This window comes from Oscarella lobularis, chromosome 14, assembly GCF_947507565.1.
Source record: "Oscarella lobularis chromosome 14, ooOscLobu1.1, whole genome shotgun sequence".
Taxonomy (NCBI): Eukaryota; Metazoa; Porifera; class Homoscleromorpha; order Homosclerophorida; family Oscarellidae; genus Oscarella; species Oscarella lobularis.
The window spans coordinates 2,367,638-2,391,676 of record NC_089188.1 but is presented as its reverse complement, the minus strand read 5'-3'; the positions used below and the strand labels follow the sequence as shown (position 1 = coordinate 2,391,676).

Genomic DNA, 24,039 nt, shown 5'->3' with positions numbered 1-24,039 from the left:
GAAAAAGCGATTCCCTTCGTTCCCGTCGTCAATCTCGTCTCCGATCGACTCGCAATGGCTCCTCGTACGCCCGCAGTAGCCGATCAAGCCTTCGTGACGCTTCTAACGAACGATTCGTACGCTACGGGAGCTCTAGTGCTCGCCCATTCGCTCCACCGCGTCCATACGACCCGATCCCTAGCCGTTCTCGTCACTTCGGACGTCAGCCAGGAGCGTCGGTAAGCGCACGACGCCTTTGGACCCCGCGAAACGACATCGGCGCCTCTTTCTAGGGAACAACTGTCCGCCGTCTTCAATTTAGTCCAGGAAGTGCCACGCCTCGATAGCGAAGACGCCGAAAACCTGCGTCTACTCAATCGACCCGAATTGGGCGTCACGTTCACGAAAATCAACGCTTGGACGTTGATTCAGTTCAATAAATGCGTCTTTCTCGACGCTGATACGCTCGTTGTTCGCAACGTCGACGATCTCTTCGATCGACCCGAATTATCGGCGGCGCCCGACGTCGGATGGCCGGACTGCTTCAATTCGGGAGTTTTCGTCTTCAAACCGGATCGAAGCACGTACAGGGCTTTGCTCGAACACGCGAAAAAACTCGGAAGTTTTGATGGTAGGGTATTCTTTTATCCGGGGACTCGTCTTATGTGAGGGACTTCTTAGGTGGGGATCAGGGACTTTTGAATTCTTTTTGGAGCAACTGGGCGTGCTCCGATCCATCCCACCGTCTTCCTTTCGTATACAATTTGACTGTGAGTACGAGTTATAGTTATGCACCGGCTCTCAAACGGTAATTCAAAATATTTAATTATTTTATGTTCTATTATTAAGATTTTTTTAGATTTGGGAGTGACGTTCGGATTATTCATTTTATCGGTTCGATCAAGCCGTGGCATCACAGCTACAGCACCGCCGCAGATCAAGTGATCCTCTGTCCGGGAACAGCGACAACGCAAGAACCCGTCAGAAAATTCCTCAACATCTGGTGGAACATCTACATAACAGAAATACCATCGGTATTACGAATCATCCTTATGTAGCATATATATATATATATTTTTTTTTTTTTTAGCCTTATCTTGTATTGACTCCACCAACTCCGCCTCTGTCTCCTCCATATGTTAGTTCCGGTCCATATCCGGATCCCTCTGAACCATTACCTGAGGTTAGTGTTCGATTCTCTTTTTTTCCGCCGCCGCCGCCTCCTTCGTCGCCTTCGCCGCTTTCTGGCAGCCCGCGTCGTGATTTCGACGATGGGCGGACTGGGTTACCCGTTTCTAGTTCTACGCAGCCTCAAGTCTTGTCGACGTTTGAGGATTTGCCTATAAGTGATAGTGAAATGAGCAGCGATGAAGTTACTTTTGATCCCCAGGCGGAATCAGAGGCGTGGAGAGCTTCGTGGGAACAGGGACAGATTGATTATATGGGAAGAGATAGCTTTGACAGGATCCAGCAACACATCGACAGTCTCATCAATTCCACAGAGACTACAGCTTCCACAGAGACTACTGATGCTCCGTCAATCACAGATGAAGCAGAAACGAGTGCTTAGTTTGTAAAAAAAGATTATCTTTTTTGTTTGATTAGGTTTTGTGTTAAATAATATACGGGTTGTTTGCGCGCGTATTGTCCCGTATGCGCTTGCGAAGTCTTCGCCATGGATTTGAAGAAACTCATCGACGAACACGCTGATCAGGATCCCGACGTCGCCGTCGCGCCCGACGAGAATTCGATTCTCGACGTGGCGCTCGACTTGGAGCAATCGCTGGCCGAGCAGGGCCTCGTTCGAGGGAACAAGACGTCGCAGGAAGCGCGGCAAGCCGCAGCGCCAGCGCCAACGTTTCTCGACTCCGAATCAGACTCAGAAAACGACGAAGAGACGATAAAAGCGACGAGATTGTCGGCAGCCGTGGAAGTAGCGAAACAAAGCGAAGAGGAAAACGAACGAAGAAGCGGAGCAGGAAAGAGAAGAATTCTCGATGATGACGACGACGAGGAGGAGGAAAAATCACCGAAAAAACCAAAACGAATGGTGAGTGACGACGAAGAAGAGGAAAATCCCGAAGAAACTCGTCCAAAATCGCCAGGTATTAATTAATTAATTAATTATAATTAAATCGATTTTTTTATCTTTTGCCTTAGTTGGGGCTAATGAGGGCGGCGAGAAAACGTTGATGGCGAATATATTCGGTGGTACGAGCAGCGACGAGTCGATAGTCGAAGACGCGGATGTGCCACGGAAGAAGAAAGCGAGACGAAAGAAAAAAGGCGAAACTTCTACTACGGGAGATGGACAGAAGAAAAAGAGAAAGAAAAGTAAGACAACATCAAATATTATATAATTATATATATATTATTTTTTAGGGGCTGACTCTAGTGGATCTGAAACAGAGGAAAAGTATGTGAATTTTTTAAAAAATGACTTGATTTTTCAATAATTCCAGGTCGAAACCCTTGTCGGATTTCGACATGATGATGCAGCAGAAGAAACGCGAACGAAGTCGTTCTCGTCGCAAAACGGGAATCGACGTCGTTAACGCGCGCGAGCAGATGGTCGAGCGATTCATCCACCAAATGTCTGAAGCCGTAGAAGTAAAAAAACCAAACTAACTCAAAAAATAAACTCAGAGGAATTATTAGAGCGATAGGCAAGCGAATAGAGAAGGAAAACCCACTTTAAAAACGGTGGCACTTCTTCCGGAAGTTATCCGTCAATTGAGCAAGTAGTGTACCAAATAAAATAATTAATTATTTAATTAATATTTTTTTCTTAGTGCTGATCTTCGTACTGAATTTCTTGATCACGACGTTCTTCCTGTTATAACGGTAAGCCAGCCAATCAAATTCCACCTAATATTTAAGTATTTTCGCGTTTTCAGAATTGGCTAGCTCCTTTGCCCAATCGGAGTCTTCCCTACGTGAAAATTCGAGAGGGATTACTACGAATTTTGGAGCAGGTAAAAACGCGACTATCTTCTCTTGAAAAAAAAAATTAAAATTTTCTCCTATAAAAGATGGGTAGTTTGGATCGCGATCTCCTCAAGGACAGTTGCATTGGCAAAGCCGTCATGCTACTCTATCGACATCCGCGCGAAACGCAAGCAAACAAGCGCCTAGCGGAAAAAATAATCCGTGCGTTCTCATCAAAAAAAAAAACAGAATACGTCATAATCCTCGTTCTATGCAGACGAATGGGCTAGACCCATATTCGGTCTAAAGAGCGATCCCAAAGAATTGACACGTGAAGAACGAGAGGAACTTGATCACTCCAGAAGATCGCAGCAGACGCGTCGTCGTCTCAGGTTCGAACGCGCCCCTTATCTTCTCCTATATCTACGTTCTCTATTTAGTTCGGGCAACGATTCGATGCGGAGAAAGAGTATAGAGAGCGCTATGAGAGAAGAACAATCAAGGTAAAAAAAAACAAAGATGATTAGGGAGTCATTTTTTTATTTTTAGTGCTTCGAAACCGGGTGATCCTGGCTGGTGTCCGCGCGCTCGCGTTCCCATGCCTTCCGTTCGTGATTACGTCATTCGGCCTCAGTCTATCGTCGATGCTGGGACTTCTAGGGTGGTCAAACGGGGCGAGGATCGACAGGAAAAGATACTGAAGCAGTTTCAGGAGAAGCAGAAGAAACGGCACTCTGGTGGCTCGGCGCTTCGGGTTAATCTCCTTGGGGGTTTTAAGTGATTTAGAAAGTTGTAGTTGTAACCTAATATCACCTATATCACCCTGCCCCCCCAGCGAATAGCGCGCTTGTTTCGTCGTTGTTGCGAGGGCGGCTCCCACGGTTATCGCTTCTCAAACATGGGCGATTCGGTGAAGCAGAAGTTGCCGAAGGCGAATAGTCGCATGAGCGTGCTGCAGCAACAGCAGCCGCACCAGCACCAGCAGCTAAACGAGCTGCCATCTCCAGCCACGCCCCTCCATCAAGCGAGTCTCGTAAAAAACGATGTCTATTCAACTCGCTCCAAAGCCGTACAACGCCTTGCTCTGCAGACGGAAACGAGTCTCATCGAACCTATGGACTACGAAGCAGAAATTCGAAGCAAAAAAGAGAGAATCGACGCCGATTCCCTCAAGGATATGCTTCAATTTCCCAATGACGACATATCGGTTCGTTCGCATGCTCGCGAGCCCGACGCTCAAACGGCGGTTTAGGTGGAGATTCTACCGCGGCAAATTCGCACAGAAAAGTCGACCGTTCCAGCGAGCGCAAGGAGTCAAGCAACAAGTCTTTTCGTCAAGGAGGTAGTCTAGGCTAGAGATCCGCGCGAAGACGCGTTTTCCACGCCGTTTTAGGCTCTCAACTGCTATTCGTCCGATTGGAACACAGTCGAGTCGAAGTATGAGAAGTATTCGGGCAGTTTTGCGAAGTTACAGCGGTAGAACGAGCGCAAAAAGTCGAAAAAATCGCCTCATTTCTCCCCTCGCCTCACAGAGCCGGCTTAGCGTATTCCCTTCGACGCCAGACCTTTCCCGTCGACGTCGTGCAGGAAGAAGAAGAATTCAACGTGAGTACAAAGTCAATTTTGTACACTTTTTGAGAAAAAAGTCGCTTTTTTCAAGGAGGAAGTCGCCAGTCCGATTCGAAGCGATCCGACCACGCCCCTTCTCTTCAAATCGGGCGTACTCACAATGCCCCCGTCACAAACGGAAAATCAGTCATTTATGACGATGAAGGCGAGTCAGAAAAATTCGTCTCCCCTTTTAACGGCTTCCTCCCCCCAGAGTTATAAACGAAAATGGTTCACTTTGAAGCCCGACGATTCGACATACAAACTCGAATATAATAAAGTAATTGATATAGGTAATAAATATTTTAGCTCACATTCAATATATTTGTAGGATGAGAAAAGCACATCAGCACCAAAAGGATCTATTTCTCTAACACACTGCTCAGCTGTAAACAAGGTTAATTAATTAAAAATTATATTATAATTATTATTGATATTGAATTTATTAGATTTCTGTTACCGGAAAGAGTCGAAAATTTGGTTTTGAGCTCGTTATGTTGGGCGACAAGCCCTCGCAATTGCTCTACGCTGAAAACGACGAAGAGATGAAGGATTGGATACGAGTCCTAAGCCAAGTCGTCGAAAGAGAAGCGAAAGACAGCGAAGAATCATCAGGAGAGACATCAATGGGACCGTCACGAAGTCTATCGCGACAAGAAAGCTTGAAATCATCCCTAAGAAATAGCATGCATCCGGAATTACTCAAAGTAAAAAATCAATAAATAATAAATATTTATTATTAGGAATTTTCTTTAGTATGCCAGTGAGACGGATTTTGTGAATGCTTCAAAGAGGAAGGAGAATCGGCAGAAGTTATTCGAAGTGTTGCCGGAATTGGAGCCGAGTCCCTGCCTCTTGCTCAATCCCCACGCCAATCCTCCGCTTCCCAGCGAAAAATTCAACAAGCGAATTCTCGTCGAATTTGAAGAGCTCAAATTTCGAATCACCGCCTTCATGTCGAAGAATTCCCCACTTTCGCACGTCGAACCGTTTTTTACGTCAGCAACTCTCTATGACGCAAGCAAAGGGCGAAAAATTTCCGAAGACTTTCATTTTAATTTGAACGATCCGGCGGCACTGGCGCTTATCTCCAAAACGCCGCCGCCTCTTTCCTTTCTTTCGCCAATTTTTGAAGACGACGAAAGCAACGCTTCCGCTGAATCTACGATTAAAAACTTGAAGCAAGATTTCCCAACGTTTTCGCGAAAAGTAAATATTCCAGATTGATTTTTAGGGGATACTTTCCTTTTTTTCTAGGCGTTATTTAGCTTGACGTTTCCCAATCCCGACATCTATTTGGTCATTCGAATTGAGAAAGTTCTCCAAGGAGGAATCACGACGTCAGCCGAACCCTACATAAAAGCCGGCTCAGGAGACAACACAAAGGCAAGAAGAAATAAAAATTAAAGTGAGAAACTCTGAGAAATGATTCTATTTTAGGCGGCCCACAAATTGCAAAAGCAGGCGAAATTTCTCTGCAGACGATTGGGGAACTATAGAATGCCTTTTGGATGGGCTGCAAGGTAGAACATTAAAAGACATTATATTATTTATTTATTTATTTCTATAGGCCTGTGTTCAAGGATGGTGAAGTCGACTCTAGAGCGAATTTTACGCCAATTTTCAAACAAGTACAAGGCACACTCACACTCTTTTAATATTGAGACTAGAGTCAATTGTTCTTAGGAAAGAGAGCGACTTACTGATGAAGAACTGATGCAAATGCTTTCTCAACTAAAAAGGTTAGAAAAATTAATTATTAAAAATATTTACTAAAGTTTTTCGTACTCAGCGACAAACTGCCCAAATTGACGGTGATTCCCGGATCGCTTCGCGTCTCAATTACAGAAATTCAAGACGAAATCGAAGGCACGCGCGAAAGAAAAAAACTAACTATTTCCGGGTTTGACTTTTCCTTCTCAGATGTCGTGACTCCGTCTCTGGTCGCCGTCAAACCGTCGATTCCTCCGTCGTCGAGAAAGGCGCCTCCCATACGGGAAGTTCAGGAATTCGCTCCCCTGGACGCTTATCATCCTCACATGGAATACTACATCCATTCGGCCTTCTGTAATCATCTCTACGTCTATCCAGTATCCCTCAAACTCGATTCACACAAAGGACTGAAGGTAGACCTATTTAGAGAACTTGACATATAGGGAAAAAAATATTTATTTATTTATTTATTTTTTATAGGCTAGAAATATTGCCTGTTGTGTCCAGCTTAAAGACGGAGATGACAAGGACTCGGCGCCACTAACTGTACACGTGAATTCTTTCTCTAAGTCGTTTTTTTCTAGGCTTTTTTGCTCTCTAGAGCATCTATGGGAAAGCGGCTGGTCCCATATTTACTTCGAGTGCGACTACGACCGTCATTTATCATTCGTCGGCTCCGACATTCTACGAAGAAGTTCGTGCGACGTTCTTGCGCATTTTTCTAACGTCGGTGTGATTAGGTCAAAATCAAATTGCCTGTTCAACTCAACGAGAAACATCATCTCTTATTTACCTTCTATCACGTGGCAATCGAGCCCCCACGCGGTTCGCGACACGGAAAACTCCCGCCAGTCGAAAGCATAGGCAAGAAAAAAATCCAACATGCCGGGCGTAATTATTTATATATTTATTTCTAGTTGGATATTCGTGGCTGAAACTCCTCGACGGAAGCAAGTGAGTGAACCCATTTCCTCTTAAAATCAATTCCTAACATATAAGCAGACTTCTACGAGACGCAGTTGGCCTTCCAGTATCAACAAGCCTTCCCCCAGGATACCTCTCCGTAGTCCAATTCGGCATGGGCAAAGGGGTAAAAAAATATATATCTATACATATATATATATTTTTTTTTTTCTTAGTTCTCTGGTCCCAAAGTCGAATGGATTGACAGTTGCAAGGAGCTGTTTCGCGTCGTTACTCGTCTCGTTTCGACGGTGAGCACGCAGGACGAACCGCTTCATCACTTCTTCTGGCTCTGCGACAACATTAGCAACACGCAACCGGCGCACGATGTCGAATTGTGTCGCGCCATCAAGGACCTTCATACGATCACTATAGCTTCGCTCATTCAATTTCTTCCCGTTATTATGAATCAGTTGCTTAAGCTTTTGCTCAGGGAGAGTCCCTGCTCTGAAGAAGTGGCTAGTCATTCGTTGAAGTAGGTAGCATTGTTGAGGAGGAGAATTCTAAGCGATTTTTCTTTAGAGCTCTTCTACATTCCGTGGAGCAAGTCAGCAAAGCGCATCGCGACGAAGTTCTTCATACTTATTTGAAAGTAGACACGAATATACGTGACTTTCCTTAGAAACTTGTTTATTTTTTTAGTATATTTTCATGACGCAGAGGTTGTCGTCGAAAAAGACGATTCACGAAGAAATGGCGAAGAATTTGACGAAGCTCTTGAGACGATCGGGCGACAACGCCGTCGAAACGTTTCTCAGAGTAAAGAAAAGTTCACTTTTAGAACGTCATTAGACTGATCTTATATATAGCATTGCTGGTTTTTCTTGGAAATCATTGCTAAGAGCATGGCTCAGCATTTGGTGCTCGAAAACAAAATCACGGTATTTTTTATGTAATTTTTTGAAATTGTCTGATTATTTGTTTAGAAATTGAGAGAGTCGCGTTTTCCCGTTGATTTTGTCATCAGCTTGGAGAGTCTGGTCGGAGCTATTGCCGTTCACGTGTGGAAAGATCACAAGAACACGAGAACCAAAGTAAGGGAAAAGAAAGTCTTCTCTCTAAACTATAGATCTGATAATTTTTTATAGATAGCGAATAGGAGACTGGCTCATTTTGTCAAGGTTAGTTTGTTAGCAAAAAAGAATTAATTTCACTATTTTTTAATTAATTAAAGGATTGTTTTACGTACATGGATCGTGGAAAAGTTTTTCGGTTAATTAATCGATATTTGGGTCCATACAGTTCAGCGGTGGAAAGACCTTCCGGACAAACGGTAAGACTCTCAAAATTTGAATTTGAATTTTTCAAATTTTTTGCAGTACGATTTTGCCGTGCTGTCGGAATTCAAATTCGAATTCATCGAAATCATTTGCAGTCACGAACACTTCGTTCAACTCAATCTCCCTTTTCAACTCAAACGTAATCTATTTTAGAGCACTTTTAGAATTCTAGTTTTGTTCTTGCAGCTGGAGAAAGTAATTTGACTCTAACCGACGACTTTTGCAAACGTCACTTCCTGGTTGGACTGCTTCTTCAAGAAGTAGGAAATAATAGATATAATAAATATAAATTTAAGGGGGTTTTTAAGGCGAATGCGGCGCTGAACGACGGAGAGGCCCCCATTCGACGACAAGTCCTTCGAGTGCTAAGAAATCTCCTCGCGAAACTCGAAATGGACGACAGATACGAATCAAAAGTAAACTATATTCATTTTTTGGAAAAACTGAATACGACTTTTAGGAGAGAAAAGCTCGTTTGAGCACGCTTTTCTTTCCCTTCGTTTCCATCGCTCTGAGTCACGTGCGACGACTAAACATGGATAAGTCGTCCGGTTCGATGAAGGAAAGCGCGAGCAGCTATTCCCTCGCTTCAAGCGCGCAGAGCCCCGCGTCTCCATCCGACGATAAATCCGAAAATCGTCCCAGTGCATTTGCGCGCGCGAGATCGCCAAATGACGGCGTTGCGAGAGCTCCAGCGAATCGTAGCAGTCCCGTTGGGAAAGGAACGGGCGATTTAGCATTGGGCGTGAACGCGAGACTGTCGAAAATTTCGCGATTGTCCACTGTCGACGTGAAGGAGACGTTCGAAGTGGACGAAACGCGAGATCTTCTCGCCTGCGTGTTTTTCATTTTGCGTTACGTCGACTCGGGTGCGAGGATTAATAATTAGCCTAGAAATTAATATCCTTATCGTTTCCCCCCCCCCCCCCCCCCCCCAGGTATCTTACTTGAGTGGTGGAATGAGGCAATGAATTCGGTGTCGCGTATACCGTCATCTGTTTATACGGCGGAAAAATTGCCCGACGTCTTTTTGGGTCTCATGGACTTGATTGACATGCTCAAGTAATTCAGTTGAGACAAAAAGCAGTCAATCTTATTTTTCTTTACAGGGCTTCTCTATACGTTTTCCGCTACAGTGGACTAAAAGCACTTCGAGTTCAACTGTAAATATTGTCACCTTTTAATTAAATAATTACTCGGGCTTATTTTATTTTGTAGAGCTCGGACAGATAATATAAGGCAGTCTATTGAGCAAGCTTCGGCTCAGGGGCTCGGAAGCAGGCCTGCTGGATTTAGACAGAGCATAGCGATGCTTCGAAAAACGTCTGTGGGATCGTTTTCCTTGGGAGGTACGTATCATATTATATTGCGATTTTTCTTTATTTATCTCTTCTAGGATTGACTGGAGGTGGTGGTGGATCTCGATCTTCGAGTTCGGATATTGAGACAATGTCGAAATTTGAAGGCTACATGGCGAATGAAGTGTCGCTTATTGTGCTCGATTTGATAGAACTTCTCACCATCGAATTCCAGGTATCTGCACCTGTGCTTATCTAATTTACTTGCTAAAATAGTCGCTTGTTTATCAGAGCAAATTGGAGAGCGACTGTGGTGACAATATTGCTATGAGAAAGGCAAACTCTCATTTATCACATTCGAAAATCCGAATTTATCAATTAGGTTTTTGACGTTCTCTTGTCCTTCCTTCGATTGTCTTCCTCCGAAACGGTTCTAAAACACGTCTTTGCTTCCTTGAGAGCCTTTGTCAACAAAGTAGGAAAAGAAAGTGCGGGGATTTTTCTCTCTTTATTTCAATCTGTTTAGTTTTCCGCGTCGCTCTTTCAAGGCGACTCAAGTTTCTGCGAATCAGTCTGCTACGATGTAAGAATCGCGAGAAAAACGAGGAGCGCTTTTTCTAGCACATACCCAGGTCCTTATGATGTGCAATTCACCTCTCAAATCAATTCGAAACGAGGCGAGTCACCAAAATCCATCAGAGACACTTTATTTTAATTTTTTTCCCTACAGGCGTCCGCTCTTCTCTATCTTCTGCTTCGTAGCAATTTCGAATTTATCGGCTCCGGTTGTGTTCGCGTTCACATTCAGTCAGTCGCCGCTCTGTCGAAGATGATCGGAAGTGGAAGCATTGGCTCATCTGATTTAAATCTGAAGAGATCTCTAGCAACAGTGGCTCAATATACCGATGAGGGAATGCCTGTAAGTTCATATAAGACTTGACTACTTCTCGCGAGAATTCGTATTTTGTGAGTACAGCAAGAATTTATTACTGAAGTTCGCGATTTGACTCGAAAATTGGGCGAAGTGCTACTACACACGGCTTCGCTGAAGGTAAAATTAATTAAGATATATATATACAAAGTTTGAGGATTTTTTTCTCAGGATCATGAAACCGATCCCGAAGTTCTCGTTGACTTGCAGTACAAATTGGCTAAAAATTACGCCAATTCTCCGGAGCAGAGAAAGGCCTGGCTCGAAAGCATGTCCTTTATTCACATCAAAAATCAAAATTATTCAGAAGTATACGATTCGCGAATTCGTTTTCGAGATGGAAGTATTTTTCACTAGGCCGCTCACTGCCACCTCCACGTTGCGGGCTTGATATCGGAGTACTTGAAAAGAAGAGGTCATTTTTTAATTAAAAGAAGCTTTTCTATAAATTTCCCGTGCAGGCGAACACGCGCTAGGCAGCAAACAATTCGCTCCCATATCTCCAAACATTTCACGCGAAGAAGGCGACATCAAAGAGGACAGCGGCATGACGGACACGCAGAGATACTCAGAAGTATTCGACCCCCCCTATCATCTTCCTAAATTTCTATTTGTTTGTCGTAGCACACGCTCATTGAAGAACTGGAGACGTGCGTTTCTTTGCTCGACAAGGCGGAACGCTACGAAGTGACCTGCGACGTCTATCAGCTTCTCCTGCCCGTCTATCGAAGAAATAGAGACTTTGAGGTGAGGCTATTCGAGCGAAATAGACGCGGGCTTCGATTTTTTTGTCTAGGCTTTGGCGCAAGCGTATGGTACCCTAAATCAAGCGTGCAAGAAGGTTGTTGAGGTTGTCAAGTCTGGAAAGAGGCTTCTTGGAAGCTATTTTAGAGTCGCTTTCTTTGGCCAAGTAATCTGCCTTCGTTTTTTATTCTATGACGGAAATTTTTCTCTTTAGCCTTTTGGTGACGATGATGGCAAGCAGTATATCTACAAGGAGCCCAAAGTGACTCCATTGGCTGTCATTTCTGAACGATTAGAAGAACTGTACAGCGCAAAACTGGGGCACGTCGACCTTATCAAGGACTCCACTAAAGTTAGCGACCATTTGTAGAATCCCTACGCTTTTATTATTGCGATTGGGCAGGTTGATGTAGAAGGACTCGATCCTACTGCCGCCTATATCCAAGTAACGTTCGTCGAGCCCTATTTCACCAAGGCGGAAAAAATAGAGCGAAGGACGATGTTTGAAAGGACGAATAATATCAATTGCTTCGTTTTTGAGACGCCGTTTACGCCGCAAGGAAAAGCTCGCGGCGAAACGGCCAATCAGTGGAAAAGAAAGACAATACTAACGAGTAAGCAATTACGTCAAAAATGTCCGTGAAATTTAATCTCGTTTTGTCTTAGCTTCTCATTATTTTCCCTACGTCAAAAAAAGAATTTTGGTTGTCAAGGAGGACGGATTTGACATGAAGCCCATCGAGGTTTCGCTTCTGACAATCTTACCCTCCTCAAAATTAATTTTAATTTTAGGTGGCAATCGACGAAATGGAGCGAAAAGTGATCGCCCTTCGTCAAGTCTGCGCAATGAGTCGACCAGACATGAAACGGCTACAACTTCTTCTTCAGGGAGCCGTCATGGTCACGGTAAGCATAGGAAGATTATTTTACCCAAATCAGAACGTCAAACAGGTCAATGCTGGCCCGTTGGAATACGCAAGCGTCTTTGTCGCGGGGGGACGAGCACAGAATCACCCGCAAGAGGCTGTAGGACGACTTAGAGCTATTTACGGGTAAGAGAGCTTTGTCTAACGCTTCCTTACCTATTCTTCTCGCTTCAGGGAATTTATTCGTCGCTGCGGACGGGCTTTGGAGTTGAATGGGAGACTGATATTGCAAGATCAAGTCGAATATCAGCGATCGCTTCAAAGGGATTATCGAGAAATGACCGTTCGACTCACAAAGATGCTTGGAATTGAGCCCGTAAGCTTTTGGAGTATCTATAAAAGCCGTAGTTCTATCTATATGCTATAGAGATCGGTTGGATTGAGAAATGTGCCTCAACAAGCGAGGCCACCACCGCAACAACAGCAACAGCAGCCTTCTGGTAGCAGTACGAGCTCGTGATCTTACTCAGAACTGATGTATGTAAAGTAAGTAAGCACTAATTCATACAGGTTTTCTAACTTCTCATGCGATCAATACTCGCGTTTGGTATTTTTAGTAGTTGGGAATGTTATTATTATTATGAACTCTTATCGTCAGTAAATTCACTTTCGGAATCGACGTCTTTATTGACGTCATATCGATGGATTCCGCTAGATTTGTTCTTGCATTTGTTCACACAGATCATGACTTTCAGGCCTTCGTCCACGTAGTCAGACTGCTTATCGGGCATCAGAAGAATCACAAATCCTAGAATAATGAAGATAGATCCCTCAACTTTGACCCAGCTAAAAACGATGTGACGAAATATCCAATCGGCTAAAGCGTTCAAAGGAATTCCCAAAACCGTTCCAAATGAAATGAAGAGTGGATACGTATATGCAATTCCAAAAGCGATGAAAAAATTGAATAGCAGAGATAGAGCGGATGACGAACACAAGTACGTCCAGGGCACGTGACTCCACGAAATCGCTTCAGCTCCCGTATAATTTAGAATCAGAAAAATGAACCAGAGAAAAACGGCGTTGAGAAAACCGAGACCGGATAGAAAAAAGGCGACTTGTCCAAGGGAAGCGTCCTTGACACAAAATTTGAAAAGAGTCTAGTTAGAACAAAAGTTAAGAAGAAGTAGAAATGATTTCTTGAATATTTACTTTATATAATGCAGCTCCAATGGCTGCTCCTATAGATAAAAAGGAGCCTTTTAGTGAAGCGGAGCCGAATCCCTCAGCATACTGAATCAAAACTACTCCGCTAATAGCCATGACAACGGCGCATATCTATTGAAAAAATTAATAATGATGATTACGTGGGTAAGTATTACTTTTAAAACTGTCACTCTCTCTTTGAGAATGATGCGAGAAAGGATGAAAACAAATGCTGGTGCGCTGGAAAATAGCGCTGTGACGTCAGTCGGAGGGAAGTCCTTGATTCCCAACGCTTTGACGTAAACGTAATTGGTTGCTACCCAGATAGCGCAGAAGGGCGCTATACGTATTCCCATGCCTTTGACTGTGGCGATAGACAAGAATCTTTTCGAATTGATGATTTCGAGACAATGTCTATAAAGAGGTGAGTTTCGTTTCGTTCTGCTGAGCTGACGGCTTACTCTAGAGCTTTCGATGGGCTTTGACGGTTGCATAGTGAGGTTATAAGAAGGTAGAGTGGAAAACAGGTTATCATCCAGCACGTGGAGAACCATACAATGAAGAATGAGCCGTTGAAGCCCGGTTTGTATGTGCTTTTGCTCGTCTGGGTCGATCCTACCCAAGAAATTCCTATTCCTGCAACGATGAAAAGACCGAAAACGAGCTTTCGACATTCGAGAGCCATCGGAGCGTACAATTGTAGTCTGGAGGCCACACCCTATGCCACGGTCACGTGCAAGGGACCTGACTAAGGAGTGGGGAATGAATTAGGCTTAGCGCGCGAGGGCGTTGCGTAACGTAGCTATAGTTACCCCTAGTTACGCAACAGCAAAAAATGGCAGACAGCGACGAGAGTGGCTCGGGCGCCAGAAAGACGTCCATGGCCGATGCGGTCTCGCAAATCACTGTCAAAGCGCTTCAGCAATACAGAGCAAAATCGTCCGGACTCGTTCAAAGCGATAGAAACGACGAGGAACGAATCAGTCACGAAGGCGAAAGTAGCGCGCAGCAGCGCGCCGACGAAGAGACGCCACCAACGCGAAGAGTACACTACACGGAAGCGGAGGGCAGTCCGGACGCCTACGACGACGAAATCGATCATTTGACGGGAGAAAACGACTACGATGATGACGTAGACGATGACGTAGACGACGAGGAAGACGACGATGCGGAAGCGATGGTGCTCGATCCAGATCACGTAAGAAGATAAATGGACCAAAAAAATAAATATTAGAAATTTTAATTTTCAATTAGCCGCTCATGAAAAGAGTTCAAGCCGCGTTAACGGCCCAATTGACGAAACAAAACGAAAGACTCGAAGTCGAATTGCGAGCAAAGGTAATAAAAAAATATTCAATTAAAAAATTAATTAATGAAATTTCGTCCAGATAATTGGTCTGAAAGAGAGACAAACACGCAGGGAAGAACTCGGCGTCGATTTGTATCGACTACAACAGCAACTCGCTCATCAACAAGCGTCCTTGGAAGAAGAACAGGACAAGTTTAGCTCGTTGAAAGAACATCGAAGTCTGTGCGAGAAACAGCTCAATGAAGCGCGGAACGCCTATCAAATGGCTCTCAAAAACGCGAAGGAAGAACGAGAAAAAAGTGAGGAGATTAATTGAATTTTGTCTTTTATTAATTTGATTGGTTAGCTGATGCTTTGAGAGCGGATGTAGAGCATTTGTCCAATCGTTTGAATTACGTCAAATCGGCGCAAAACGAAATGGAAACGGAAATCGCGCTGAAGAAAAGACACGCGGAAAAGGCGGGAGTCGAATTGGCGAAAGTGGAGAAAGAAAAACAACAGCAGGTCAATCGAAATTAATAAGCAACAAAAAAAATTAGTCTAGTGATCTCGAATAGGATTTCTATGTTGATCGATTGAATGAGGAAGCGCGACGACTTGAAGAACAGATAGCCATGTACGAAATGCAGGCAAAAGCGCAACAGGAAGAATACAAGAATACCAAAGAAGCGCTGGGAGAAGCCGATACGGAAGTAGACGTAAGAAAAGAAGAATAAAAATGAGTTTCCCCCCCTCGCAGTTTCTCCTAGGCGTTGACAATGGAACAGAAGCAGTTGCTACAGCAATGGAACAATAGTCTTCTCGCGATGCGACGAAGAGACGAAGCGTTGGCGACGATGAATGCGGCCGTAGGGTGAGCGAAAAAAAATCCCCCCCGCCTCCCCCCAAAAGTGACGTCAATTTTTCAGTATTCAACGCGATCGCATACAGTCACTTAAAACGGAAATGGACGGCTATCGACGTTCTATACAAAAGGAACAGGAGAAGAATGAGACGTTGACCGTTCAGCTGAAGAAATTGGAAAACGATTTGGCGCTGTTGAAACGGCACATGGCCACGTGCGAAACGAAACGCGAAATGCTGCGAATGGAATATTCGAAATACACGCGAATGTTGCAGGGATCCGAACAGGAACTGGCGAAGGCAACAACAGTAAGAAAAGAGAAACAAAAAAGAAAAGATTTCTATTTATTTTCTTGATTTTTTTAGGAGTGTGCGATTAAGCAGAACGAATTGGTGGCGTTGCGAAAGCAAACAGAACGCGTTGTCCTCGAGAAAAATCGACTCGAAGATGCCATACTCGAAAAGACAATGACTCAACTGACTCTCGAAAAGGCGTCGCAGTATACAAAACATGAAGCGAATCGGATACGAAAAGCCATCAAAGACGAGGCAAGAACAACGTAGAATTAATATCGAAAAATCTAATTTTTCTCCCCGCCTCCAGGAAGCGAAATTAGCGCAAGTAGAAAACGAAATTTCGCGTCAGGTTTTAGAAATCTCGAATCGATCGACTCGACTCGAACGCTCAAAGGAAATCATCATGGAACACAACAAGGAAGTGAAGCAGCTAAACGATCTAATAACTCGAAGCGAAAACGAGATGATTCGTCGCAACGCCGTCATCGAACGAAAACAGAGCATGATCGATCAATTGAATAAGAAAATCGATCAGCTGACAAGCGGCGGACAGGACGCAGTACGAAAATAAATAAATATCTCTTTATTTATTTATTTTTTAAAGGTGGACGAGTTGGGTCCTCTTGAAATGCAAATTATGACGCTACAGAAACAGATATCTGAAAGCGTTGAGCAGTGTGGTCGTCTCCAACAATTTTGGCTTAGACAGCAGCAGGAATTGGTGAGGCAAACGCAGGAGGCGCAGCAGCAGCGCGCCTCTGTTGACGAGCTCAAGCGCAAGCACACGATACTGGAGCAGAAGAAATTGCGAATGAATGGTACGTGTGAGGAATTCGACTATCTGTTTCTCATATATGAAATAATAGAACGGATAAGTAGCACAACTAATTATGTTTAATATTTTTAGAAATTTTATTAATGGGTGTTTTTATTATATACGTTTTTTCTTTAGCTGAGATTGAGACTCATGTTCGCGAGATGGGTGACGTTGAGAAAGGAATTCGTTTGCAGCAGAATGACATGATTAAGTTGAATGCTTTGATGACGAAGAATCGAGGAAAGAAGGAAGATCTCCAGCAGGGAAATAGCCTAACGGAAAACGAGTTTATTCAAAAACTCAAGGTAGATTATAAGCGCGAGATCATTGGACGATTCAAATCGTCTCTTTAGGACGCTGAGCTTGAATGCATTCAGCTTCAAACGCGCGTTTCCGAGCTCAAAGAGGGCAAAACGCGCGATCAAAATACGCTGATTGAAGCGGAGCGACAAATTCTCTTGTGGGAGCGAAAAATTCAATTGGCGAAAGAGATGCGAGCGACGGTCGATTCGGACGCCGGTCAGGGCGAGGTCAAGGGCATGAAAGCGGAAATACATCGCATGGAGGTGAGATTCAATCAGCTCATGAGACAACAGGAGAAAATGATCCAAGATATGGAGAAATCGGTGTACAGAAGAGAAACGATAACATTTCGGTATAAAAAAAGGAAAGAATCTTAATAGATTTATCGTTTTCTCCTCGATCTAGCGGCGAAGCTCAGAATAAGATAGGAAATAAGCAGACGCGAGCTCATTTTCAAAAGAAAATCGTCGATTTGCAGCGCAAAGTGAAGCAAGTCGGCCAAGACGCGACGACTTGCGACGGCGACATCAAGGAATTGCGCGCGAGACAGCAAAACGTATCGCAGCAACTCGAAGAGAAGCAGGCAAATTGCCAGCAGATGAAACAGGCGGTCGACGCTCTCGAAGGCACCGTGGAAACACTACAAGAATCAAGACAAAAGGTAGAGGAATTCCTCTCGTTGTTTTCGTATTCGTTAAGCGAGGAAAAAATTGGTTTTTTAGAAGTTTTCTGATTTGTTGTTGAAGCAGGCGAAGTTGAGATATTTGCAACAGGCTAAAGACGGTCGATACACGCGTCTGTGTAAGTCGGAGCGCGCCTACGCGGCGGAACGCGAAAGGCAAGAGGAACAGCTTCAAGGCTTGGCATCGGTCGTGGATCGACTCAATATGGAATTTCCCTTTGCTAAGTCGTCTTTGCGCAGAGTGACACAGGAACTCAATTGGCGTATGGGTAGCGATCTTTCTGCCTAGAGAACTTCTTGCATATGATTATTATAATTATTATTGTTATTTGGGGGGACTCTGCCCGTATGTAACGCCCCCCTGTCGACAGCTCGTCTCGTCGATTCGTCAAAACAGCTTTATCGTCTATCGCCGCGAGCTAAAGATGACGTCAAAAAGGGTAGGCCTCGAGGCGCGATGACGTAGGGGCGGAAACGCCTCTTATTTCTTATTTGTTTACACACCAAACGCAGGAGAAGCCGGGGGGCGGCGACGATCAACAGCAAGTGCCGCCGCCGTCAAGCGAATTGCTCTTCTACCCGTATGTATGCGGAAAGGTGACGTCACGCCTCTATTTTCGCTTTGCAGTTGGTTTCACGGCGTGCTGACGCGCAGTCAAGTCGATCTGGTCATGCATCCGCGTAAGGAAGGTCTTTTTCTTGTTCGCGAAAGCACTTCGTCGCCGGGAACGTACGTATTGTGCGTTTGGTACGTGAGGCCGGGTGGGGAGGGGGCGGAGCTTATGAAGTGGCACACTCTCTGTGTAGTCATAGCGACGAAATCGTCAAATTTGTCATCGAGCAGCGGAAACGAGATCGACGAAACAGCGGCTACGTCATCTCGCACGGAACGCAGAAAGTCTACCCCAAAGAATTCGCTTCAATTGTCGACATAATCGAACATTTCAAAAAAGAAAGAAACGGCATGCCTACTCGACTCACGACACCACTAAAACGAAGAGGTATACATAGATATAGATACATGTATTTTATTTGCGAGCAATCGCCTAGTCCTTGGCTTCGGAGTATGGGAATATCAACACGACGACGGACATTGGTATCCCTATCCGTCTCGCGAGAACCGACTCATCGAACAGGCGCTCCACGATAACGAGAGTCGTCTCCACTTGCTAATCGACGGTCATCCTTACGCGATTCTCATCGACAGTCGTCTCCAGCGAAGCGACGAATTGGGAATCGAGCGCAAAATCCGACGTCGACAGGTGACGGCAACGGAAAGTGAAATCAAAGCGTCGCTTCAATCCAATGAGCGTCGACTCAAGTTGAGACGATCGAAGAGTGCCGGCGGATCGGCGTTGAGCCCTACGACGTTGGCGCGTCAATTGACGGCGACAACGTTGAATGATTTCAAATCACGAGCGCGAACTCGCAGTTTTCATCATTCCAAGTCGTCGCCACCGCCGCCGCTACCCTATCGTAATCCCGCGCTTGTTAGAGAATCGCGTACGTGTCCTGGAAGTCCAGTTGTTGCCGTTGCCGGCGGCGGCGGAGTCATACAAAATCGAAAACCCGTTTTGCCTCGACCTCGTCTTCTTTCTAAAGAAGAAATAAATGATGCGGCTTCATTTGACGCTGATGACGAGGAGGATGATAGTGACGGCAGTGAAAACGGCGGCGGAGGCGGCGACGGCAATATGCTAATGCACGAACCTCCGCCAATGATCGTAACGACTCCAGAAGCGGCGACAAAACGTCATCAAAAGGCGCCCATCTATTGGACGAGTCCTGACAAATCAGGAACGAGACCTCTATTGAAGTTGGTTCCTCTCTTGACGTCCTCTATGGTAAGAAATATCCTCAGTAGCGTCTAACGTTTTTCACACTTATTATGGTAGGAATATAATCGAATATTGAATGCTATGCTGAAATCGATGCCGGTCACCGTACAGCGAATTGCTCGCATTGAGAACGTCGAACTATGGGAAGCGTATTGCAGGTAGATAAATATAATTAAGATATTTTCAAAAAAGCAATTGGGTTTATTAATTAGGAAAAGAGACTTGATGAATCGAAAGCGATCCGAAGCCGGTGTACCGGACAAGGTGAAGGAATGTTCTCTATTCCACGGGACAAAAATTGAATATACAAGCTCAATATGTCGTCAAAATTTCGATTTTCGTCTCAGCGGTCAGCACGGCGCCAACTACGGTATAACCAGAAGAAAGTCAGACTACAAATAATAAGGGACTATTTTTAGGTCACGGTAATTATTTTGCCGTAACGGCGGCAAAAGCGGCGATGTATTCGCCGCCAGATCAAGAAGGAAATCGCTATATGTTCGTATGCAAGGCAAGTCAAAATAAAGAAAAACTTTTCATAATTAAAATAATTTTTATTTAGGTTTTGGTTGGAGATTACGTTGAAGGTCGAGCCGGATTGCGTCGACCGCCTCCCAAACATTCCGTCAATCGTTCGTTCGACTTGTATGATTCGGTATGCGACAATGTACACGATCCGAATCTTTTCGTCGTTTTTGACAACGAACAGGCCTACCCCGATTATATGATTACTTTTCGTTGACTTTATATCTATTTTCAGGGATCTATTTTTTAGTGTCTCGTTAGCGCGAGTGATAGCCCACGTGCGCCGGCTTCCATAGCAACGCGAAGATGGACGACGACGACGCGTACTTGGGCGCTGCGTCAGGCGACGAAGAAAACGATATCGATGACGAAGAAACGGCGGACGTCTTTGACGAGGGCTCTTCTGTCACTCACCGCGACGTGGAAGACGAAGACGACGAAGAATCGTACCACGAACCGTCACTAGCCATTTTCATCCTCGAAAAGTCGCCATCGCAATAGCGCAGCATACCTCAGAGGTAAAAGAAATTCTTCTTTTGTCTAGATTCCGTTCGAGCGACGGCGAAACGGTTCTAATGACGGATTTCTGCGGAGAAGGCGAAGCCGTCTTTTTCGGAGGACACGTCTATCGAGTATTCATTCACTGCATGCGAAAGCGGGAGGGTTCTCGAATCATCCATCGTCTAGGGTGAGTTCAAGAACGGGGTAATGCACGGAAAGGGAATTTATATTTGGAGTGACGGTGTGCAGTACGAAGTAAGAGGGCAAAATTTACGTCACGATTTTCGGTGGCCCGTACTAAAATCGTGACGTCGCCTGCAAGTGCTATAAAAATTTCGTAGGGAGATTTCGAAGATAGTACTGTAACAGGCGAAGGGACGTACATCTGGTCTGACGGCAGGTAAATTATTTCTTAAGATTCACACTAAAAGCGACGTAACGTACACGAGTGACGTCACAAAGGCAAGCAGCCAATCAAGAGAAGAGCTCTTACGTTGCGTTACGTCGCTAGTGTGAATGGGCTTCTAATTGCGTCAAAAATCAATAATTTCTCTAGCAAATACGTGGGGCATGTTGTCAATGGAATTCGTCATGGTTACGGCGCTTTCTACTGCTCCACTCGTCCGCCGTCGATCTATGAAGGCCAATGGGAAGACGGACGACGTCACGGACGCGGAGAAATCTACTTCGACGAAAAGAAGACGTCCTATTACAAAGGCGACTGGTATTACAACAGAAGAGAAGGAAACGGAGAGCGAAGATACGGGTAAAAGCGTAACCACAACAACGTCCCCACGCACGCGAAGAAAAAATATACACGTAGGTCAGGCAACGTTTACATAGGCCAATGGAGAAATAATCGTCGCAACGGAAAGGGAACGATGTGGTGGCACAATCGCGGGGAAAAGTACACAGGCGATTGGCACAACGGAGTCCAGGTACCCCAAATATAAAAAATCAATAAATCAATATATATTTTCTCTTAGCAAGGCCAAGGAGAACACATTTGGTATCACAAAAGAACGACGGGATCTCAGGTACCCCTCACGATGACGTCATAAATAAATAAATAATAAATAAGGTATTTATCTTATTTATTTATTTATAGTACGCGATTCGGAATCGTTATTCTGGCCAATGGACGAGCGCCTATCGCGACGGCTACGGCGTCTTCGAATACGCAACGTAATTAATTAAATTAATTAATTAAATTAATTAATTAAATTTTAGAGGGGCTCGCTATGAAGGAGAGTGGAAGCGTAATAAGAAACACGGCGAGGGAAAATTCGTTTTTCAAAGCGGAGTCGTTTTTGAGGGTCGTTTCCATGATGATTCGATGTCCGAGGGAGCGCTCGTACAAGAAACGCGATCCCAAACGCCCGAAATATCTCTAAAGGGTACAAAAAAATTAAATTTCAACTTCCCAAATTATCGATTCATAGGCGACGTGAGACCCGGAAGTCGAGGCGGCCTCGTCGACGCTCAAACACACAATCCCTTTTCTCTCGCAATCGAGGATCTCCTTGACGACGATTTATCAATCGATGAAGAACTCAAACAGGTGCGATAATCCAGAATTCGCCTTCCTTTTATAATTCTTCTCCCAGCTTCATTACGTGATTCTTCGAAGCATCGGACAACTGCGAAAAATCTATCATTTCTATAGCGTTCTTGGTCACAGAACAGCGGAAGATAATACCTTCGTTTTAGATCGATTTCAAGTGAGATTTAGTGAAGATTTAATTAAGAGTGACGGGGGATTTTTTTTAAATTTTTTAGCTTTGGAGAATGTTCAAGGATTGCGATTTTCTTCCGGGCAGAACGACTCTTTCGGAAATAGACCGAGTCATAGGTACTCAATTAATTAGAAAATAATTTTTTCGTTGATGATTTTTAAAAAATTAGATTATTGTCTTGGGGATGATGATGATAATGCGGAATCTATTCATAGTCCTTCGGCTCAGTTTCTCGTGCGGCATTTTCTTCGTCTTCTCGTTTACGTGGCACATCACGTTTACGTGGACGAATATCAATATCGCACTGCGTAATACAACAATCGATTCCATCGCGTAGGGGAACTCTTTACGTAGGCAAAAACCCGGAAGTGTTCTAGCGAGTTGCCTCAGTCGACTGCTGGAAGAATCTATTCTCCCAAACGCAATGAAAATCAAAGGTAAAATGTAGAAAATGTATGGGACACACGAGAGAGACATTTTCCACAAGGAACATTCCTCGTGTGCCCAAAGGAAAAGATAGATCACGCTCTCCAATACAAACCCACTTGCTGGAACCTCTATAAAACGCAAACTCAACGCAGAAAAGTACAAAGCATCATATATAGCTCCCTTTGTACTAAGTATTTCGTCCTGAAGATTGCCCCCTATGACGACGTGATGACCATGCGACGTTTCCTCTTCATCCTCAACGTATAACCATCGATTTCTAATAAAAAAACGACGTATTTTGTTACAGGATAGCGGACTTATCAACGCGAATTTAACAGCGCGACTTGCCGTCAGCGTCATAGCGAGAGATAACCCGACAGCGGACGACGGAATCGATCTCAATCTCGACACAGAGGTAGAAGACGCGATAAAGACACGTACTTCAAAACACGGCTTTTTTCAGATCGTTTTTCTTGAATTTTTCGAAGCGTTGATGGAGTGCGCTTCCATAGCGATTCAGCCGCCGCCGGCGCGACGACTATCGACGAAAAGTGAACACGAGATTATTGTCATAGAGCGAAAGAAAGAAGAGGAGCCGTCACCTCCGGTCGATCATCCTCCCGTCGTTGTCACGACGACGACGACGACGAAAAATCGAAGGAAATCCGACGATAATGTAACGAAAAAGAAATTGGATTCGGCGAGCAAATCGTCCCTGAAAAGAAAATCGAGTAAGGATCTACGAAAATCCGGGACAAAGAAGACGAGTATCGAGTCGAATCACGACGTAAAGAGTGCAACATCGAGCAAACACGATTTAGCAAAAGTAAGACTTATAAAAAGTCTAGATCTCTTATTAGAAATGCTTCGTTTTAAGACTTCAAAGAGCGCTTCATCGTCTCTCGTCTCCGTCGCGTCGAGCGTTCATCAAGTCGTTTCTAATGTATCGCTCGCTCAGCAGGCGATTGTCGAAGAAGCGGACAGCGAAGCGGAAATCGATGAGCCGGATGTTGCCGTCGCTGCCGTGGCGAGCGTCGAGAAAATAGCGTCGCGATCGTCTTCAATAGCGCCACTTGAGAAAATGGAAGGTACAGTCATAAATAAATAAATTAATAAATAAATACTTTTTTATAATAGATATACCCGAAGATCCGTTTGAATTTTGGTGCTGGCAGTTAGATAAGTTTTTCAATAAGCATCTATTTCCTGCCTTTGGTTTGAGTTCGAATTGATAATACACTTC

The 24,039-nt window shown here is 44.4% G+C and overlaps 7 protein-coding genes across 7 annotated transcripts; 6 read left to right on the top strand and 1 right to left on the bottom strand.

Annotated features, from left to right (window-relative positions):
• Nucleotides 1-52: 52 nt before the first annotated feature.
• On the top strand, nucleotides 53-1,619 carry LOC136195649 (glycogenin-1-like). Its single transcript, XM_065985036.1, has 6 exons — nucleotides 53-218; nucleotides 273-610; nucleotides 661-787; nucleotides 839-1,013; nucleotides 1,070-1,162; nucleotides 1,370-1,619. The coding sequence occupies exons 1-6, from the start codon at nucleotides 55-57 to the stop codon at nucleotides 1,547-1,549; spliced, it is 1,077 nt and encodes a 358-aa protein (XP_065841108.1). The 5' UTR covers nucleotides 53-54; the 3' UTR covers nucleotides 1,550-1,619.
• An 11-nt stretch (nucleotides 1,620-1,630) lies between these two features.
• Nucleotides 1,631-3,733, top strand: LOC136195643 (protein IWS1 homolog). The gene is made up of 11 exons (XM_065985031.1): nucleotides 1,631-2,084; nucleotides 2,140-2,313; nucleotides 2,362-2,395; nucleotides 2,442-2,589; nucleotides 2,638-2,720; nucleotides 2,772-2,823; nucleotides 2,877-2,954; nucleotides 3,012-3,129; nucleotides 3,185-3,299; nucleotides 3,348-3,410; nucleotides 3,457-3,733. The coding sequence occupies exons 1-11, from the start codon at nucleotides 1,655-1,657 to the stop codon at nucleotides 3,686-3,688; spliced, it is 1,527 nt and encodes a 508-aa protein (XP_065841103.1). The 5' UTR covers nucleotides 1,631-1,654; the 3' UTR covers nucleotides 3,689-3,733.
• A 21-nt stretch (nucleotides 3,734-3,754) lies between these two features.
• On the top strand, nucleotides 3,755-12,961 carry LOC136195635 (dedicator of cytokinesis protein 9-like). Its single transcript, XM_065985022.1, has 54 exons — nucleotides 3,755-3,940; nucleotides 3,998-4,114; nucleotides 4,160-4,249; nucleotides 4,301-4,383; nucleotides 4,440-4,512; nucleotides 4,568-4,681; nucleotides 4,730-4,795; nucleotides 4,847-4,912; nucleotides 4,965-5,222; nucleotides 5,272-5,724; nucleotides 5,773-5,901; nucleotides 5,956-6,038; nucleotides 6,086-6,146; nucleotides 6,202-6,257; nucleotides 6,308-6,384; nucleotides 6,439-6,641; nucleotides 6,709-6,774; nucleotides 6,830-6,922; nucleotides 6,969-7,092; nucleotides 7,146-7,182; nucleotides 7,231-7,318; nucleotides 7,368-7,666; nucleotides 7,714-7,783; nucleotides 7,834-7,950; nucleotides 8,001-8,072; nucleotides 8,118-8,225; nucleotides 8,280-8,312; nucleotides 8,366-8,464; nucleotides 8,511-8,610; nucleotides 8,658-8,731; nucleotides 8,780-8,887; nucleotides 8,932-9,340; nucleotides 9,410-9,533; nucleotides 9,581-9,634; nucleotides 9,690-9,820; nucleotides 9,868-10,004; nucleotides 10,061-10,105; nucleotides 10,152-10,244; nucleotides 10,296-10,352; nucleotides 10,402-10,446; nucleotides 10,500-10,688; nucleotides 10,746-10,820; nucleotides 10,872-11,009; nucleotides 11,058-11,115; nucleotides 11,162-11,274; nucleotides 11,325-11,447; nucleotides 11,497-11,610; nucleotides 11,659-11,796; nucleotides 11,848-12,058; nucleotides 12,111-12,187; nucleotides 12,237-12,350; nucleotides 12,396-12,496; nucleotides 12,545-12,686; nucleotides 12,738-12,961. The coding sequence occupies exons 1-54, from the start codon at nucleotides 3,806-3,808 to the stop codon at nucleotides 12,828-12,830; spliced, it is 6,333 nt and encodes a 2,110-aa protein (XP_065841094.1). The 5' UTR covers nucleotides 3,755-3,805; the 3' UTR covers nucleotides 12,831-12,961.
• Nucleotides 12,829-14,228, bottom strand: LOC136195648 (solute carrier family 35 member F4-like). The gene is made up of 4 exons (XM_065985035.1): nucleotides 13,978-14,228; nucleotides 13,693-13,930; nucleotides 13,523-13,648; nucleotides 12,829-13,470 (listed from the first exon to the last, which is right to left on the bottom strand). Exons 1-4 carry the CDS (start codon nucleotides 14,199-14,201, stop codon nucleotides 12,949-12,951), a joined length of 1,110 nt encoding a protein of 369 aa, XP_065841107.1. The 5' UTR covers nucleotides 14,202-14,228; the 3' UTR covers nucleotides 12,829-12,948.
• Nucleotides 14,229-14,321: 93 nt separating this feature from the next.
• LOC136195136 (coiled-coil domain-containing protein 40-like) lies at nucleotides 14,322-18,095 on the top strand. Its single transcript, XM_065984406.1, has 14 exons — nucleotides 14,322-14,714; nucleotides 14,771-14,854; nucleotides 14,905-15,124; nucleotides 15,172-15,329; nucleotides 15,383-15,523; nucleotides 15,575-15,678; nucleotides 15,734-15,977; nucleotides 16,035-16,217; nucleotides 16,273-16,524; nucleotides 16,570-16,783; nucleotides 16,918-17,087; nucleotides 17,136-17,437; nucleotides 17,491-17,746; nucleotides 17,808-18,095. The coding sequence occupies exons 1-14, from the start codon at nucleotides 14,352-14,354 to the stop codon at nucleotides 18,054-18,056; spliced, it is 2,940 nt and encodes a 979-aa protein (XP_065840478.1). The 5' UTR covers nucleotides 14,322-14,351; the 3' UTR covers nucleotides 18,057-18,095.
• LOC136195141 (uncharacterized) lies at nucleotides 18,074-20,396 on the top strand. Its single transcript, XM_065984412.1, has 9 exons — nucleotides 18,074-18,207; nucleotides 18,281-18,348; nucleotides 18,396-18,515; nucleotides 18,575-18,768; nucleotides 18,818-19,611; nucleotides 19,663-19,763; nucleotides 19,818-19,975; nucleotides 20,025-20,116; nucleotides 20,168-20,396. The coding sequence occupies exons 1-9, from the start codon at nucleotides 18,193-18,195 to the stop codon at nucleotides 20,345-20,347; spliced, it is 1,722 nt and encodes a 573-aa protein (XP_065840484.1). The 5' UTR covers nucleotides 18,074-18,192; the 3' UTR covers nucleotides 20,348-20,396.
• LOC136195137 (radial spoke head 10 homolog B-like) lies at nucleotides 20,379-24,035 on the top strand. Its single transcript, XM_065984407.1, has 20 exons — nucleotides 20,379-20,615; nucleotides 20,675-20,762; nucleotides 20,818-20,886; nucleotides 20,973-21,031; nucleotides 21,188-21,397; nucleotides 21,455-21,569; nucleotides 21,618-21,668; nucleotides 21,740-21,816; nucleotides 21,862-22,028; nucleotides 22,074-22,192; nucleotides 22,239-22,352; nucleotides 22,411-22,483; nucleotides 22,537-22,675; nucleotides 22,722-22,804; nucleotides 22,855-22,952; nucleotides 23,004-23,057; nucleotides 23,104-23,211; nucleotides 23,260-23,622; nucleotides 23,674-23,884; nucleotides 23,934-24,035. The coding sequence occupies exons 1-20, from the start codon at nucleotides 20,437-20,439 to the stop codon at nucleotides 24,026-24,028; spliced, it is 2,472 nt and encodes an 823-aa protein (XP_065840479.1). The 5' UTR covers nucleotides 20,379-20,436; the 3' UTR covers nucleotides 24,029-24,035.
• The last annotated feature ends 4 nt before the right edge of the window (nucleotides 24,036-24,039 follow it).

Excerpts from the sequence above, each read along its gene's own strand:
- LOC136195649 (XM_065985036.1), top strand. The coding sequence starts at position 55 with ATGGCTCCTCGTACGCCCGCAGTAGCCGATCAAGCCTTCGTGACGCTT. Across the intron at positions 219-272 it reads GACGTCAGCCAGGAGCGTCG|GGAACAACTGTCCGCCGTCT; the intron begins GTAAGCGCACGA and ends GCCTCTTTCTAG. Across the intron at positions 1,014-1,069 it reads ACATAACAGAAATACCATCG|CCTTATCTTGTATTGACTCC; the intron begins GTATTACGAATC and ends TTTTTTTTTTAG.
- LOC136195643 (XM_065985031.1), top strand. The coding sequence starts at position 1,655 with ATGGATTTGAAGAAACTCATCGACGAACACGCTGATCAGGATCCCGAC. Across the intron at positions 2,824-2,876 it reads ACGTTCTTCCTGTTATAACG|AATTGGCTAGCTCCTTTGCC; the intron begins GTAAGCCAGCCA and ends TCGCGTTTTCAG. Across the intron at positions 3,130-3,184 it reads CCTAGCGGAAAAAATAATCC|ACGAATGGGCTAGACCCATA; the intron begins GTGCGTTCTCAT and ends CGTTCTATGCAG.
- LOC136195635 (XM_065985022.1), top strand. The coding sequence starts at position 3,806 with ATGGGCGATTCGGTGAAGCAGAAGTTGCCGAAGGCGAATAGTCGCATG. Across the intron at positions 10,353-10,401 it reads GCGAATCAGTCTGCTACGAT|GTCCTTATGATGTGCAATTC; the intron begins GTAAGAATCGCG and ends GCACATACCCAG. Across the intron at positions 10,447-10,499 it reads TCAAATCAATTCGAAACGAG|GCGTCCGCTCTTCTCTATCT; the intron begins GCGAGTCACCAA and ends TTTTCCCTACAG.
- LOC136195648 (XM_065985035.1), bottom strand. The coding sequence starts at position 14,201 with ATGGCTCTCGAATGTCGAAAGCTCGTTTTCGGTCTTTTCATCGTTGCA. Across the intron at positions 13,931-13,977 it reads AGCCCATCGAAAGCTCTAGA|ACATTGTCTCGAAATCATCA; the intron begins GTAAGCCGTCAG and ends ACCTCTTTATAG. Across the intron at positions 13,471-13,522 it reads TTGGAGCTGCATTATATAAA|ACTCTTTTCAAATTTTGTGT; the intron begins GTAAATATTCAA and ends TGTTCTAACTAG.
- LOC136195136 (XM_065984406.1), top strand. The coding sequence starts at position 14,352 with ATGGCAGACAGCGACGAGAGTGGCTCGGGCGCCAGAAAGACGTCCATG. Across the intron at positions 14,715-14,770 it reads TGGTGCTCGATCCAGATCAC|CCGCTCATGAAAAGAGTTCA; the intron begins GTAAGAAGATAA and ends ATTTTCAATTAG. Across the intron at positions 16,525-16,569 it reads CAAGCGGCGGACAGGACGCA|GTGGACGAGTTGGGTCCTCT; the intron begins GTACGAAAATAA and ends TATTTTTTAAAG.
- LOC136195141 (XM_065984412.1), top strand. Across the intron at positions 18,516-18,574 it reads ACGTACGTATTGTGCGTTTG|TCATAGCGACGAAATCGTCA; the intron begins GTACGTGAGGCC and ends CTCTCTGTGTAG. Across the intron at positions 20,117-20,167 it reads GCTATATGTTCGTATGCAAG|GTTTTGGTTGGAGATTACGT; the intron begins GCAAGTCAAAAT and ends ATTTTTATTTAG.
- LOC136195137 (XM_065984407.1), top strand. The coding sequence starts at position 20,437 with ATGGACGACGACGACGCGTACTTGGGCGCTGCGTCAGGCGACGAAGAA. Across the intron at positions 22,193-22,238 it reads TCGATGAAGAACTCAAACAG|CTTCATTACGTGATTCTTCG; the intron begins GTGCGATAATCC and ends TTCTTCTCCCAG. Across the intron at positions 23,212-23,259 it reads ATCTCAATCTCGACACAGAG|ATCGTTTTTCTTGAATTTTT; the intron begins GTAGAAGACGCG and ends GGCTTTTTTCAG.